General features: G+C 31.5%; 1 protein-coding gene across 3 annotated transcripts; it reads right to left on the reverse strand.

Annotated features, from left to right (window-relative positions):
- Positions 1-10,879: 10,879 nt before the first annotated feature.
- Positions 10,880-16,544, reverse strand: LOC126891917 (uncharacterized). Of its 3 annotated transcripts, XM_050661263.1 has the most exons (5): positions 16,165-16,544; positions 15,114-15,540; positions 14,625-15,053; positions 12,253-12,513; positions 11,636-11,841 (listed from the first exon to the last, which is right to left on the reverse strand). In XM_050661263.1, the coding sequence occupies exons 2-4, from the start codon at positions 15,529-15,531 to the stop codon at positions 12,266-12,268; spliced, it is 1,095 nt and encodes a 364-aa protein (XP_050517220.1). In that variant the 5' UTR covers positions 15,532-15,540; positions 16,165-16,544; the 3' UTR covers positions 11,636-11,841; positions 12,253-12,265. The 3 variants fall into 3 exon arrangements, with proteins under 3 accessions (XP_050517222.1, XP_050517221.1, XP_050517220.1); XM_050661265.1 differs by lacking the exons at positions 11,636-11,841; positions 12,253-12,513; positions 16,165-16,544 and adding an exon at positions 10,880-11,296 and having other exon boundaries at positions 15,114-15,786; XM_050661264.1 differs by lacking the exons at positions 12,253-12,513; positions 14,625-15,053; positions 15,114-15,540; positions 16,165-16,544 and adding an exon at positions 11,904-12,246 and having other exon boundaries at positions 10,880-11,841.
- Between the last annotated feature and the right edge of the window lie 1,500 nt (positions 16,545-18,044).

Raw genomic sequence — 18,044 nt, forward strand, 5'->3', positions numbered from 1 at the left:
GTTGAGAAAAAAATTTAAAGCACTCATGGGGGTGCCGGCAGAAGTGAAAACTTCTTATAGTATATAAATTACGAGCTCAATGCTTTTTCCCCATCAAAAAAGAAGTGCTATACCTCTATTTGTATTTGGTTAAAGTTTAAAGTTTAGTATTCATTCGTCTGTTGAGGGAACGTGTGTTGAATTCAATTTAAACTGGAGAAAAAATTACGTATTTTATGTAAAATAAGATATTTCGTATTTTCCAAATAATATCTTTGAAACCATATTTTCTTTAAAATTTTTTGGAGGTAATAGGTATTAAAATAAAAATTAGTTCTATAAAAATGAAATAAAATACAATTAATTATATAAAAATGAATTAGAAAAGATAAAATTTGTTCTAAAAAAATTAAATCAAATAAAAAATAATTCCAACATTACTGTTTAAATTAAAAATAATTCCAAACAATTAGAAAGTATAAACTAAATTAAATTCTTAGGGAAGTAAATGTTCAAACAATCAACCATTTTCAAGCAAACAATAACCAAATCTGTTATACAACGCATTTCTCATGGCGTTGAGTTCATCTGCCGATATGTTTTGGCTAAGTTGGATAATCTTTTCTCTCAGTTCATCTAAGTTGGTGGCTCGTTCGAACTCATGCCCGTACAAATTGTTCTTTAGCATCTCCCAAAAATAAAAATCTAGGGGAGCTAACGAGGGGACCATTTTATTGTACCGTCTGTACTAATGATACGTTCACCAAAAGTTACAGATAAATAATGTTTAACTGTTGTAATAAGTTTTCTCAGAACAGTGCATCATTTTTTGGTTATTTCACGTGAAATTATTCATTTTTAAATTTGACGAATATGAACCTGTTTCCTGTTTTACATTAGCTACAACTTTGCTTCTACTGATTCTAAAAAGTTCATACGTACATCAATTTTGTTACTTTATAAGCTATATTTTTAATGTTTTTCCCTATAACATACTTACTTTTTGAGTTATTGCAAAAACCGTATAAAAGTGTTTTTTTGTTGAAAAATTGACATATTGATTCGCAAATAACTCAAAAAGTATTAACTTAGTGAAAAAATTATATATAACAGAAGTTGCTTAAAATTAGTCAGTTTATCCATTTCCGAACTTATTTTGAACGTATATTTTCACCTCTGAGAAGAGGAGAAACACCCCCAGGACAAAGTTTTCTTTTCACTTTTTTCTTTGGCATGTTACCTATGTGTATGCTAAATTTCACGTCAATCCGTTTTTTTTTAATTTGGAGCAAAAACCATTAATGAACTATACTATTTCGGTAAGATCGTAAAAAACGAATCAGAATATTTTTCCTATCGACTAAGATCCAACCTGAAATACCTACTTTCAATACACCAATAATTATTGCGTTTTTTATAAATGCATAAAAGCATAATATTTTAGTGCATATTTCAACTGTTTTTTGCGTAATTTAAGTTTTTTTTAAGTGCATATTTCCCGAGCTCTATTAATTTAATGTATTTCTCCAGGAGTTTACAGCAAAAATCTTGATAATTATAATTGTTTTGTTTGTATAATTATTGTTTTATCATACAGTCAAGTCTATTTAAGTCTCCCTTCAATCCGAAACATTTTTAAAAGAAAATAAAATTTTTATTGGATATGTTCAAGCAGACATTCCGTTAAAATTTTTAGTCAACATATCGATGTTAAAATATTATTAGAGCAACGTTACGGTGTCACATTTCTTTTAATGACCGACACACAAAATATTTTAATGACGGATCCCACAGTAAGATTTACTAGTGGTAGAAACATAAAACTTAACCAGATTTTTATTACCTACTGCTGATAAAGTAAAGAGTTATCAAATATCACTCGTTGTCATCTCTGTGTTAATTTGAAATAATAAAATATAAATATTGTAGTTTTGTATTCTAAAATATTTGGAAAAAATACCTTTTTTTTTTTCATTTAGGTACACATCATTTTAAGGGACTGTCCAGAAGAGTACAGGTTCAATATATCGGCAAATGAGTTTTGTTTTAAATACTGTCCGTATAGAGGAGGTGTTCGTTAAGGGGATAGGCGCAAAATCTTGGTCCAGTGCTAATTAAATGCATTAATTTTTTCAAATTCTGAGAAAACTAATAAGTATTTTTGAAAAATTTAAACGCAGAATGGAAGTTTACATTATTACCGAGGGCCGAAAGTCCCTGAAAACTTATATAATGTTAATTTTAATAACTTATATACCTAATATGTTTATTTTAATAAAGATAACGGGATGAAAAAACAAGAGAAAAGTTAGTGTGATTTTTAATTTCGAATATTTCATTCAAAAGAAACTTTTTGTTTATTCTAAGGGACTTTCGGTCCTCCCTAATAATGTAATCTTTCATTCTGGGTGTGTTTTAAAATGTATTTATTAGTTTTCTCATGATTCGAAAAAATAAATAAATGTATTTAAATAGCATTGGACCGAGATTTTGCGACTACTCCCTTAAGAGAGAGTTTACTGTATTTCATATTATTACTAGAATTTATTACTTTAAACTTTTTATCGCTCTTGATTCATTTTTTTGTGTATTTAATTCCATTCAATTGTTAATTGTACATTAATTTTTTTTTTATTACCTTCGAAATAACAATAACTATAAAATCGTTTTTTCAGCCTACTTGGGTCTAAAAAATACGCAATGTTCGGAAATTTCGTCAAATGAGAACATTTACCTACATTTCTTGTATTTAAGCTTTTAATAAGATTTTTAAAAATAATTTAGATTATTTAATAGATACACTCACCGGCACGAAAAACGGGCACCCCAAAAAATGGGTCATTTTGATGTCTCGTATCTCCTAAACCTGTTGTCCGATTTAAGTAATTTTTTTAATATGTTATAGCCTTATTCTTTAACAATATCGCTGTAATAATATTGTTTCTAGACAGGTAAATTATCATTATATACCGAATACCGGGCGTACCAATCAAACTGGGGTTTTTTCTCAATTTTCACAACAGCCTGTGGAATATTCTAGCCTTTATACAATATTGAAATTAAAACCCAACTATAGCCCCAGGTTTTCTTAACATTCTGTTTTTTATTCATTTGCTTATGTTGGATAATAAAAAAAGATAGGTACTTTAACAACTAGCCATGTTCTTTATCGATACATGGTGTTTCTAAATAAGTGCGACAAACTTTAAGGGGTAATTCTGCAGGAAAAAATAATGATTTCAAAAATAAAATTCTTTTGCCAAACAATCATTATTTTTTCGTGCAGAATTACCCCTTAAAGTCAGTCGCACTTATTTAGAAACACCCTGTATTGATAAAGAACATGGCTAGTTGTTAAAGTGCCCAACTTTTTGATTATCCAACGTAAGCGAATGTTTAAAAAATAACAGAATGTTAAGAAAACCTGGGGCTATAGTTGAGTTTTAATTTCAATATTTTATAAAGCCTAGAATATTCCACAGGGTGTTGTGAAAATTGAGAAAAAAACCCAGTTTGATTGGTACACCCGGTATACAATAAAATTTACATGCCTATCATCAATATTACTATAGCGATATTGTTAAAGAATAAGGCTATAACATATTAAAAAAATTACTTAAATCGGACAACAGGTTTAGGAGATACGAGACATCAAATATTACCAATTTTTGAGGTGCCCGTTTTTCATGCCGGTGAGTGTAGATTGAATTAGAAGTTCATTGTAAAAAAGGAAGTAAACAAAAACACGAGAAAAGTGAATTTCTATAAATAAATAGGTAAGTAAATATTATAGACTAAAATAAGTACAGATAATATATAATTATAGAGATATATAATCACTTAGATTCATTTAAGGCTAACTGTAAAAGTAAAGCAGATTTAAAAGAAAGCTATTATTCATGTTTAAAAAACAAAAGGCACACAAAATGCTAAGCACGATTAGGATCGCGAATCTACAACAAATTAATGTCTGGAAACCGTTACACAGGGTTGCCAAAAAACGGAAGTCACATCGAGCGGTGTGGTATACGGAAGACGCTACGCGTTGTGGTTATAACCTGTATAATAGTACGGGAGCGACACTAGCGCTGGTGATATACCGTCGAACTAAAATCTGATCTTATGAGTATGTTAGATACGATATGACTTCCAGCGAAATTTTTAATATAAGCCTTCTAATACCATCTAGTAGCCAAATTCATAAAACTATAGGCAAAACGTTGCGACTTCCGAAATCGGAATAGAAGAAAAAGAACTATACAAAATTTACAATCAACATGCAGTAGAAATAAACAAACCAAGACACGTTAAATGCTACTAGGAGCACTCCCGAATCATAATTTACGATGTATATACATTGTAAATCCCAAATAATGATTTCCAACGTTTATATATTGTAAATTTTGATTCGAGAGTGCTCCTAGTAGCATTTAACGGGTCCTTGTTTGTTTATTTCTACTGCACCTTGAATGTAAATTTAGTATAAATAATTGTCCACACTCCATAATTAATTAAAAAAAAACACTAAACAAATAAAAAATAAGAAAACTCTTTACCAATTAATATTAAAGTGTAAATAAAACGCGATTAGATAAATTGTAACCACATTCTGACACTCGAATAGCGATGCTTACAGATGTTTACCACAGCATACACGCGGCTCAAATTAGCGTGTACCAAAAAATTAGTTAGAGTGCACGCTAAATAGTGATATCACTGATTTGATGACGTTTAAGCGTGTACCTAACTTTTTTATTTGCGTACACGTTAGCGTGTACCTAGACACAGCGGATTTTTAGTTAAGTTAAAACCTGGTTTATTCATAATCCTCAAACCAGGAGAAATTAAATGTGTTAAGTTAAAAGTGAAAATTATTCTGGCCATTGTGTATATAGTGATGTTGAAAAAGTAACTATTCGTTACAAAGTAGTGGTTACTTACGAATACCGAAAGTAACGATTACTATACAGAGAGGCAAATCGTTACTTTGATTACTCTGATTACTTCGTTACTTTGTACCAATCGTATCAGAGCGGGTAACGACTATTGTATCTACAACCAGTACACTTGATTACTTTCTATAAAAAAGATACCAATCGTATCCCAGCGAGTAACGGACGGGACAGGTATTTTACGAGTGTTATGGAATATCGGTATGAAGCGTTTTAAGGGTGTGACAGAATACCTATACAAAATACCTACCTACTGAGCAATACGATTCTCGATATGATTATCGGTACTCGAATACAAAAGTAATCATAGTAATCAAAGTAACGAATACTGTAAATGATTATACAAAAGTAACGATTTATCCCTTAAACAGATCGGTGAAGGTCGTTGTTATATCGGAATACCCATGATACTATAAATAACAAGGTAATATATTGCACATCCGGAAGTCGTGACGTAACTGGAGACCGGCAAGTTCGTATGGTTCGTAATCATTCGTAACTTCCGATTACTTTGAATTGTTCGCGGTTGTATTTTATTGAATACAGGTTCATTGAATAATTTCATCACATAATGCATAAGAATCCCATTTAACTTTAACAAGAATTCAAATTCAACTTCCGGTCCCCAGTTACGTAATCAATGCGCGAACTCTGACGTATTTGAGCTACGGGAAAATACTATCTCTTTATTTATAGTATCATGGAAATACCTATACAAAATACCTACCTACTGAGAAATACGATTCTCGATATTATGATTACCTGTACTCAAATACAAAAGTAATCATAATAATCCAAAGTAACGAATACTGTAAATCAGTGGTTCTTAATCTTTTTGAGTCATGTACCACAAAATACTTTTTAATATTTTTGGTACCACCTAAGTAAACTAATTAACTGTAATAGTGGTGATTTTGACAGTTTTGCGTTTTGTGTACAACCGCAAATAATGATATGTACCACCAGTGGTACATGTACCACAGATTGAGAACCGCTGCTGTAAATGATTATTTTATACAAAAGTAACGATTTGTAACGAATCCTCGAAAGTAACATAATCAACATCACTACTATGGTGGACATTATTCCTTTGCCCCTACAGTGTAGGCAACCAAAACCGACGTTAATATCTTTTTTCTTTATAAAATTTTTAATTAAAGCCAGTTTATTTATAATCCGCAAACGAGGAGCAATAATTAGCAAATTAGGTGATATGGTTATTTAGCAATTTTACGGCTTTTTATACCCAGAAAATGGCTGCATTCAGCAGAAAACTGTGATGACTAATCGATTACTTAGCGATGTGTAATCGCTAACGATTCTTCTGAATGGTATACTTTCATGTACATACGAAATAGGTTATGACAACTGTCACATTTTTCAAAATGATTTGCAAATACGTGAAAGGCACCCCAAGAACAGAAATGAAAATTATTATGAAATGGTAATTTATAAATAACCCCATTTAATTCATATTATAGTTTCAAATTCTTGAATTTCTTGCGACATAAGTAAACCTAATAGGTACATAGGAATAATCCAACAAAGCAGCTCAGATATTTATCAGCGTGATTTATATGCCTTCCTTGTCTTCAATTCATGTTTTTTTAAGATACATAACTTAAAATATACGTGTTAGACACACGTCATACGTCAATCTTATTTCGATTTGCTAAGTAATCATATTTCAAAACCGATGTTTAAAATGGCGACCGATAAGTCATCGAATGATAACTAATCAACAATTTATGTGACATTCAGCAGAAAATCACTAAGCGATTAGTCATCGATTGAGTCTGCTGAATGCATCCAATGAAAATTTATTTTGAGCGCTGCGCCGAAATCTCAACTTTTTATTTGGTTATATCTCGAAAACGGAAAATCCGCAAATAAAATTTCGAATGGAGGGATTTTCTTAAGGCTGTATGACACTATGCATTTTCTTGTATCATTTCTAATATCGTTTCTGATATGTCAAAAAAATGTATAGTGTCATACACAGATACAAGAAACGATACAAGAATTTGTGTCAGGCACAGATTCTTGTACAATAACTGCGCCAATTTCTGCGCAAAGAGCAAAAACGTAAAACCTGCTGGTAAAACTTCTAAATGTCATAATGGCGGCTGAAAATGAGATCATATGATTTATGTCTTGATGAATTTATTTGTGTTTTGTAGGTATTATTTATAAATATTTTATTTATACTTAATATACCGTTTGGTATGGACTACTGTTCCATAGGCGTAACCAGGGGGGGGTTTTGGGGGTTGTAACCCCCCCCATTGGGATATACTTTGAGCTCTATACGCTTAACACCATAGCGCTCAGAGACCTTCCAGTAGTTGTAACCCCCCCCTTTTAGGTAGTTGTAACCCCCCCCTTAGGATCATCCTGGTTACGCCTATGTACTGTTCTACAGGGTTACCATGTCTAGGGATTTTCCCCGAATCTAGGTATTTTTTGAAGCTCTGGAGGGATTTTTTTTTTAAATCTAGGGATTTATTAAACTGTGCTGGCGCCATTTTTTGTTGTTATTAAATATCTTTTTGTTCAAATATTATTATTATTGTCATTATTTATTGTTCCCTGACATAAATATTCGTAAGCAAACATTAAAACATTACCTAATCAATGATTAAAGTGGATTAAACATAGTGTTTAATAGGTTACAAATTAAATTGACAGCTGTCATCTGTCAATTTCATCTTTTTTAGGTCAAATTATACGATTTAGGGATTTCTAGGGGAAATTGAAGCTCCCGTCTAGGGATATTCTGAAATTTCATCTGGCAACCCTGCTGTTCTACTAATAACCATATATTTAGAATAACTTTGGGTTTCATGTTGCATAATTTTTTAATAGAGGAAAATATAATAGTTCCAATTTGGATCAAACTGAAGATAATTATAATGCAAATATTTTAGCACAAATATCAAAATAAAATAAAAAACACAAATAATCAACAGTCAACGTAAAAATTCTAGTTATTATAACATTAAAATATTTGTTTTTAAAAGTTTATAAATTTTATAAAATCCTTAAAATCAGCTGTAGACGCAGTACTACCATCATACCAGTAACATGACAGGGTGACAAACAAAATTTCGACCAATCACGTGCCGAATTTCATACAGTTTTCGATATAAGAACTTGCATAGTGTCATACAGGGCACAAATGTACTTACAAGAAATGATACAAGAAAATGTATACCAGAAACGATATTAGAAATGATACAAGAAAATGCATAGTGTCATACAGCCTTTACGTCAGAAGCAATCATTTTAGATATACATTACAATGCAGATAATACTTTTGCAAATACAAGGTCTGTTCCTTTGTTTTAAGTGTAGCACTAGTTCTTGAAAAGTGTAAAGAAAAGTGTAAAAGTGTTACACTTTCTTGTTTCTTTGTTTTTCTAGTGTTTACACTTTTTTTCACGATACACTCAACTTCTGTCGTAGAACGCGTACCACTCGTTTCTTTGAAATGCTGTAGGAAAAAAAGTGTAACACTTTTCTACAGACTACATTAAAATCAACAGGGTACGTTTGCTGTTATTGGTTGGTGGGCGTGTCGTAATTTAAAATTTAGCGGGTAGCATAAATGAGTACAAGCAGAGAATATTCGCATTTTAGGATTAAATTGGCTAATAGAATAGTACGGCTTTATGGAAATATAATTATTTTTCCGTGTGTGATTATGTAGGTAAAAATATATGCAAACTTTAAATCCGATATGCGTTTGAATTTATTTTATTTTGATATTCTTGTAATGCTTTTTTTTTCTTGAATATCTAGGTAGGAATCTACTTAATTATGTATGTTGTTTTCATTTTTTTTTATTAGATAATATTTTGTTTAGAGGTTTCTCGTATTACTTTTATTTCTAGAACATTCATCTTCATTATTATTCTCTTTGCCTTTCCCATTGTGAATTTGGCTTCTCTAATTCTAGGGTGCTCGGTAAAAAGAGTATAAGCCCGGTTTCAACTTAAAGTGAACATTAAGTAAAGTTCACATTAATGTGTATTACCATTGATAAAAGTACCAACTTAAAAGTCCACTTTAATTTTATTATGAAATTATGAAATCGAGCCCAAGTCAATTTAGTCAACTTTTCAGGAGAAGCAAAAAATGATAATTACTTGCCATAATTATTTACTACCAACTAATTTTATTTATTTTATATTACGTAATATATTGACTTGTTCTATTGATACCAAGGTAAAGATATAGGTAGTCCTTTATAGTGTTTTTCGGCAAAAATAATATTATGACCATTTTTGACTTATACTCTTTTTACCGAGCACCCGAGAATTATTTTCCTCCAAACTTTCTTTTCTGTGCCATATGAACGTGAATACCGTTTACACCCACATCCTGCTGATTAACTGTCACCCACCACGTCTTTTCGATTTTCCTGTTTTATTGCTTCCAGGGACTAAGCACCTCTCCTCTATATGTATGAGATGGTCCTCATCTCTAAGTTACACATGACCTAGCCTTACACATTATATTTATACTCATATCTATAACTTTCTTTTCATATCATATCTATAACTAATCTTTTCTTGTTACCTACTCCACTCAGCGAACCGAGCATTCGCGTTTCAGTAATATACTATTTCAGGACCATACATTATCATAGACAGCAATCGTACCTATATAATTTACCTTTTTATCAAACAGTACTCCATTTACCTTTCCATTTCATCCATTCAGCCTTAATTCTATTACTTGCATTTTATGTATACTTCCCCATTGCTCAGTAATATCGATCCTACATACATAAAACTATTATCTTGTGTGAGTTCTTGTCTATCCAAACTAACTACTCTGCGATTTGGATTACTACCATGTTTAAAAGAATAAATTCTGTTTTTGTTTTTTCCTCCACTTCGCTCTCAGACTTTCCTACTAACACATTATCTGCATACATTGACAAGCAAGGATCTCCCTTTGAAGTTCTGCTGTTATCTGATCCAGCATGAATGGGAATAAATATGAGTTCAACACAGAACCCTACTTTCACACGAAATTATCTAGTTTCACCTGAATTCGTTCTAATGTTCATTGTTACCCTCTCACAAGTCTTGCACCATTCGTACATATTCAGCCGGCACTCCTTTCCTAATTAGTACTAGTGGTTTTCTGGTAACTTTGCCATATGCCTTTTCAAGGTTAATAAATATTAAATGCAAGTTTCTCATTCACTCCTAACTTTTTCCATTAGCAGTCTTAAAATGAAAATTGCTGTAAACAATGTAAATTGCTGTAAAACCTTGCATAAATCCAAAATGTTACCCACTTTATTTCTAGAACCTTTTCACATTCAAATTTTGTTAGATTTCACCATAGATGTATGATAATAAAAACATATCGTCGGTCTATTTTTCAAAGGTCGTAACTCCAAAAATGCTTATTTTACAGGAGAAGCAAAAAACCGAAATATTTTATTATATTAATTTTTGTGGATGGTTTTATTTATTTTGTAAATACAAAAGCATATTTGTAGTTTCCAATAAAAAATAATACATTTGCACATTTTAATATTTAATTGCAGGAGTTACGACTTTTTCTGGCTAGAATCTTAAATGTTCTGAGGAGATACGACAATTTCAACAACATTGACTATAGAAAAACACAAGCACGCATTGGAGTTAGGGCATATGAAAATTTAGACCAGATGGTGATTTCTGTATGTCTTTTGATAATTGCGATTTTAAAGGTTTTATAATTTTTTCGGAGCTATGGCTTCTTCTGGACGAGTAGAAATCAGCTGAAAGTAGCTATTAACACTAAAATGTAAAAATATGATTTTTGAGGAGTTACAACCATTGAAAAATAGACTGACGACATTTTGAATTGAGTGCTATGAAAACTGGTCTGAATAAAATTAAGCAAATGTTTACTGGAAACTATTGATACCTAAATAAAACACTAAATAGCTGTTTAAATTTTTTCATTTTTTATTAAAAATCTGGAAGGAGGGGGGCCTTATTGATGCAATGGCATAGGTAAAACCCCTCTAAACCTCGCCTAGGACCCAGTACATCCAGATTTAAAAATACATATAACACTAATACAAAAGGCTACAAATAACAGCATTCATTAAAAGGGCTTTATATAAAACTATGTATAATAAAATTCGATAAAGTTCAAACTTGTGTCATCTAAATCTTCAATTTAATTTTTTAAGGCTTCCATTTCATTTTTTATTTCATTTTGTAATTAAAGACTTCCTTTGGTTTTTTCCTGGGTCTCATTTGTCTGTTCTAGTTTCTCTCTGATAAATTCATTAATTTCCTCCTCATGGTTTGATTTGATAATTGAACTTTCTCCCAAACACCTTGCAGCATCATCTAAAACAGAGTTAGTACCCACACTCTCCTCATACATTCTTACCAAGTGCACATGCTGACACAAGGTATTCTTCACCTCATATACTGTACAGTCACACTGATAACGGTGCATACAAATTTTACAAACTCTACAAAACAACAGCTTACACTCACTTTCACACACTTGACTTAAAGTTACATTTTGTAATAGACTAGGATCCTTAAGGGATGTTACCTGATATTGACCATATACTGCCACATTCTTAGTAACCTTCATTTTCTTTTTGTTCCGTTCTGCCCCTCTGTGTGATTTCATTATAGTCCTATCCTGATAATTATTCGCATTTGGTCGTTTCATGTCCACAATTCTCTTCCACATTTTTGTCTCCACTAGCTCATCAATCGTATCCAATAACTTCTCGATTCCCACTCTTCCATTCCTCTTTAGGTAGTTTGTCTTCAGTAGGTTGTTCAATGATTCTATTGCCATGTTGGTGTTAATTCCGGAATTTCTTCTGTAACAATGGGCCCACATTTTTATTCTCTTTAGATCCTTTAAGTAATACCTAGAACAAAATATACATACTTGAAGGTGTCTTAAGGTGTATGATTTAATATAATTATTTACTCTCTCAGATAATCGAAAAACTCTGTCTCATTTGCATTTTGTAGTTTTATTAAATAGTTTCTGCATAATTCATTAAATGTATCTACATCCGTTTCTGTTATAATCTGTCTTAATTCAGTTTTCATTTCTTTCTTTAAAGTTGGGTCGTGAAATTTCTTCTTCCCTTGAATGTTCCAATTCTTGACGACGTGCCATGTGCACAAAAGCCTATTTGGTTCATTTCCCATTATCTTCACCCATGCATTATAATACTTGTTTTCATCATCACTCATGAAATGTTCTGCTTGAATTTCAGTCTTCATCTTATTCTTGAGAGCATCTAAAAGTTTTAAAAATTATCGCTACTTACCAGTCATAAATTGTCACTGCTTTATAAAAAAAACTTCTTGAACCTGCTGGTCCAATCTGTTGGACAGCAGGAATGCAACCGGAAATCCTGCATTCCTATCATCCTTCACCAGCATTATCGTCAAGTCCATCTGTCTCTTGTTGGTTCCATGTGTGCCGTCCATACAAATTATCTTCGGGAATTTTCGTAATTTATCTTCCATTATCTTGTTCATGAATCCTATAGCAAAATCTTCCTTTCTCAGCACATCATGTTCTTCTCCTAATAAAAATAAATCACCAAATTTAGATTACTTAAAATTTATAGCTAAAGATATATATGATACAAGATAAATGGTAAGACTGACATTTTATTGTATATTTTAATAGGTAATCATTACTTCTGTTTTTTAAGCTTGCTTACAGCTTACAGTTACCCACTTATGTCATTGCAACCATTGCATTGCATACCATTGCAAAGATTACAATAAAAATTACCTTTTAAAGTAGATAACTTACAACCCCAAAAAATTTGAGTTACCTGGTTATGAAAACAATACATTGAAAGATGAAAACATTGTTTAAAATGTTTTTGTTTTAATAGTCTAAAATTATTATTTTTATAATAGTCCATGTACTAGTTATCTCAATGATCTAGATTTATAAGTCTGATAGAATTAGAATTACTTTTGAGGTTTTTTTTTTAACTTGGATATACCTATTCTTTTTCTCATGATCATCTTTCAGTGCGTCACAGTTTTTCGATTTCTCTCTAACGCATTAAATTGTATGTGACAGAAAAAAAGGCACGTCTGGGAATACTTCGGTAATTATTCTAGTTCGGTGATTATTCTAGTTGTCGATAGATGGCGCCATAATCAAAAAAGAATTATTTATTAAATAAAATAATAATATTATCAATATAATCTGTACAATTTATAAGACTATACAAATGAAAGAAAATACCATTTTATAAATGCAATAGACACAATTGATTTGGTTTTATTCCAAATTGAAAATAAAATTTGACAACTGTCAGATTTAACTAAAATGTCACGTTAGAATAAATGTCATAAATGTGTATTATCACGGACTTACCTTTTTTTCTATAATTTGTGACGCACTGAAAAATGTTCATGAAAAGGAGAATAGTTATAAGATCTAACCTGTTTTAGAATTTAACTATTGTTTTTGTACTGTTAATGGGATTTTCCCATAAAAATAAATAAATAAAAATAAACTGCATGGACCAGTGGACTGAAAATCAATCAAGCTAAAATGAAAAACATGTATGCAGGTAAAACAACAGAAAATCACGTCATTGCAAAACTGAACTATAGGAGAGTATAACATTGAAAGTGTGAAAAACTTTACATACTTAGTATTCCTTGTTATATGCAATACTAACGTTCCTAGTGCCAGTTGCTCATAGAACAAGACAAAGACCAAAGAATACATAGATATAAGGGAGAAAAAAACAAGACATGGCAATTTTAAAAATAAAAAATTGGATGAGAAAAGTGTGAAACAGATCAGAATGGAGAAGTATTCTTAACCTTTCCGTGCTAATGTATGGTCTCACAGACAGAGCTAACATATTCATACCGATAATTAACAATCTGTTCTGATATTCAGGCTAGGTCATTCAATAGCTTCATATTTTACCTAACATGTGTTAGTTTAACAAAATTGTTGAACTTAGATACATAGTTACTATGAGGAGCAAAAATATTGCAACAAACATGATAAAGGATGATAAGTATGCAAGTCATTAAATTTCAAAAAATTCTAAAATTTATAGCGCTAGGGCATGTATAAATACACGGTCCCAAAGACAGACGTTAGTACAGATGTAAAAATAATTTACGTTAGCACTATGAGGTTAAACAGGCCAAGACTTAAAAAGGCATGTCTGGCATGTGATAATGATATAAAAAGACAATAACTAAATAAGCCTTTAATAGTTATTTTTTAAGAGGTGAAAGTTGTTGCTTTCACCTCTTTCAAAGTGTGAGATTTATTAGATGAGGGAGACAAAGATAACAATTAAACCAGCTTAAAACAAGCTGGTTTAAGATTATGTAACAAAATAAGCTTTAATGTAAAAAGCCAATTTTTAAAATCATAACAAATATATTATTTAACACGTTGACAGATAGAACGTCAATAGACATCTAATTTCCATTGATGTAGCTTATTCATTTAATGCAATCTGTCAACGTGTTAATAATGTTTATTGTGTATTATATCAAGGGGTGAATGTTGTTGATTTTACTAATCAACAGGTAATGTTTGTGACATGAGCCATGCAAGGATAACAATTCACACAAGTCGAATTGGAATAGGATTGATTATAATTGTGGTAGGTATCAAAAAAAAAAGTTTGGTGTTTACCTTCTTTCTTAAATAAGAAAGCATAATTCTTGTTGTTAGCATTCCATTCCTGAACCTTTAAGGTTGTTGCTACCATATCATTTTGATCTCGTTTCTTGTGTACATTATACTTCTTGGATAAATTTGCGAGATCTTGACTTGTTAATAGGGCAAGTCTATCTAGTTGTGGTTTTTCCAATTTTCTTGAATCTTGTACAATTCTACTGGGTGGCACCCCAGCCATTAATTTTTCTTCAATCGTTTTTTCTTCTGCTTTTGACAGATGTATGGCTCTTAATTCTTCTTTATGTCCAGCATGTGTTTTCCAATAACTGACCGAAACTTGTCCTTGATTTGTCAGTTTACAAATTAGTCTGGAGGGACACACCCCTTTAATTTTAATTGATCCACCAGATTTCTCTGTCCTAATTTTAGAGTGGGGCTTATATCCTAAAGACAGACAAGTATATGTTTTAATAATAATTGCAAGTAACAAAGTATTGGACTTACCATATGTGTCACTTCTGTTACACTCATAGTATAAGATCTTGTGTTCCTTTGCATTAACTGTTCGAGATGTTGCATAACTGGTCTCAATTTTCTGCATATCTTTCCATGTCTCATATTCTTGTTTGCTAGAAAATTCCAAAGTTATTAGTTCAATACTCACCTGGTGATTCTCCTTAATATGTTTTCTTAAGTTCTCATGGGTTTGTAAACTAGTTTCTTGCTCACATAACGGACAAACAATATGATCAATTTTCTTAATTGATACATCTATTTTATGTATTCTTTTGATATGACGATTTCGTAATTTTACATTTTTAAATATTTTGCTGCAGAGGTGGCAGGCTCCTGAGACAAATTCAGAACTTGTTGAAGTCGATTGAAGGCTCCTTGAAGTAGTAGATTGGTAGATAGAATCCATTATTTCTTGCTAAAACAAAGTCTTGGTTAATTAATTAATGTGTTCTAACGAACAGATTTTTTCAAAGGATTGAAATATAAATATAAAAATGAAATTTTGTATGTATGTATGCTTGCTGTTGAAATACAACCGCCAACGGAGAAAAGGAGAAAGTATGTGCTTTATGGACATTAAAACCGCCAAAACACAAAACAAGGCGCCAAATCAAGGATTGATCAAACAGAAAAGATCTTAAGATTTTTTAGGCTTAAGCCGCAGTCTCTCTTATGCGATTGTCGCATGCGTTTGATGCAAGCAGCAGTCGCAAGCGATGTTCTGTGCACTCCTCAAATGTAAACTTTATGCGGCCGGTCTGACTTGTGCGTCCCACGCGAGGAATCGCATGCGCCTGCTGCATCGACTGGTGATGATAGCAGTGCTTTGCAGTGACTGCATGCGTGCATTTCATAAAACAACAAAAAATTTGACATACAACTTAAAAGTTTGTTGTTTATTGTTTATCAACTTATGATAACGAGGTTCGAGTTTAAGAAGCTTTGTTAATTAATATTTTAATAATACGTAATTTCCAGATATAAATAAGCAATGCTGTTGTTTTCATAACTGCACAGAGAATAAACATTTTGTACTAACCTTAATGTGACACCAAGTTTTTCTTCTGGTGTTATCACTCTCTTTACCATTCTTGTAGGAGATTTCTTTATGTCTTCCTTAATAGCACATAACAAGAAATTAATGGAACTGGTTCTTTGTTACGCGAAAGAAACTATGAAACTTGGTCTCATTATCAACCATATATTTACTTATTAAATTGGTTTGGTATCCTTCTTCAACCCTATTCACATACAGTTCATCAGTTTTACTCTTTTTTGGATTACCTCCATCTGAGAGCATCATTTTTAAAATGTTCTCCTCCAATTCTTGCTCTTTTAATATGTGAAGATAAACCTGTCTCTGTAGATGCCCCATTATTATTATCACTAAATTAATTACTACTTACTACTATTACTACTAATTACTACTACCTACTAATTATAAATTACTAAATATTACTATTATTATAAATTACTAAATATTCCTATTATTATCAATTACTAAGTATTACCAAAGAATACATATCTCTCACTGTAGAGAGATATGTATTCTTTGGTATTACTATAATTATAAATTACTAAATATCAATAGTATTATAAATTACTATGAAGCAATTTTACTGTTATCGGTGCTATCCTTTATCAGATATAACATAACCTTTAACCTTCTTCTTCCTTTATTGGGTTATATCCCTCGGGATAATTCAAGGAGGAATTATCCCGAGGGATATAACCCTAACCTTTAACCTATTATTTTTAAAATTCCCGCTTTTCATCAGCTGTTCTATCTTATGCGTCTAAGCGCACAAGAGAGACCACCCCAACCACTGCGTTAATTGCTTGCGACTACTGCTTGCGTCGAACGCATGCGACAATCGCATAAGAGAGACTGCGCCTTTAGGACAAAACCATACAAAACAAATACTACAAAAATATATAAACATAACCTCTCAAAAAATTCTATGTCGGTCAAAACCATAGAGTTAAATATTAGCATAGAGAGAGTGTCATTCAGAGCGAAGTGACGACACCATCTTTTTTATTTGGATTAGTGCTGTTTCACTCTTACGCATAGTAAAGCTGCTACAGTTGTCCTCCTCTTTCGTGCCTATATTCACACTGAATGTCATTATAGATTCTCGATACAATGTGTTAGAAGGAGATGCAGCAAACCAGTCCCTGAGATCTTGTCGTCAGGAAGCGCGGAAGGTAGGCTCCCTCTATGTTAATATATACCTCTATGGTCAAAACAAAGAATAGGCCATTTCAAGACTTTGACGTTTATGACACTAATTGAAAGCTGGAAGGCAAACATTGAAATTATTTATATTTGTACCGCATTGAGTTTCTTAAGTTTTTTACGTTTAATAGTTTTTTTATAAAATAGTTATTGTTGTTATAAAATAGTGGTTTATATAATTGTTTTTATATAATAGTTTAATCGTTGTATAATAGTTTTTTATAGTTGTATTTTCCGAACATTTTGCTGTTGACTTCTGTAGCTTCTAGCTGTAGAAGTACTTTAACGACTGTATTTAGTTGTAAGCAGTGAATAAATAAACATAAGTAAATATTTTCAAAAGCTTTTGGTATATAGATCCATTTTCCCTCAAAGGGTATGAGTTAACCTACAGTAGAAAAAGTTTTTCAAGGGTGACAACATGGACAAATATAGTTACTTACATGGACATAGTTTTTTTTTGTATTTGGAGCTTAGTAATAGTTTTTACACAGGTCAACAAATGAAGGCATTCAAGAGTTTAAATTCTTACAAATATTTTGAGGTAGGATTTGTATATAATTGTGGAGCTATAAAAATAAATAATTTCATCATAGTGGTTCACCCCAGATATCTTAAAAAATTGACCTTTAAAGAATTTGTACAGTCGGAAAAATGAAAGAATACCCATGAACGGTCAC

This window comes from Diabrotica virgifera, chromosome 9 (assembly GCF_917563875.1).
Source record: "Diabrotica virgifera virgifera chromosome 9, PGI_DIABVI_V3a".
NCBI lineage: Eukaryota > Metazoa > Arthropoda > Insecta > Coleoptera > Chrysomelidae > Diabrotica > Diabrotica virgifera.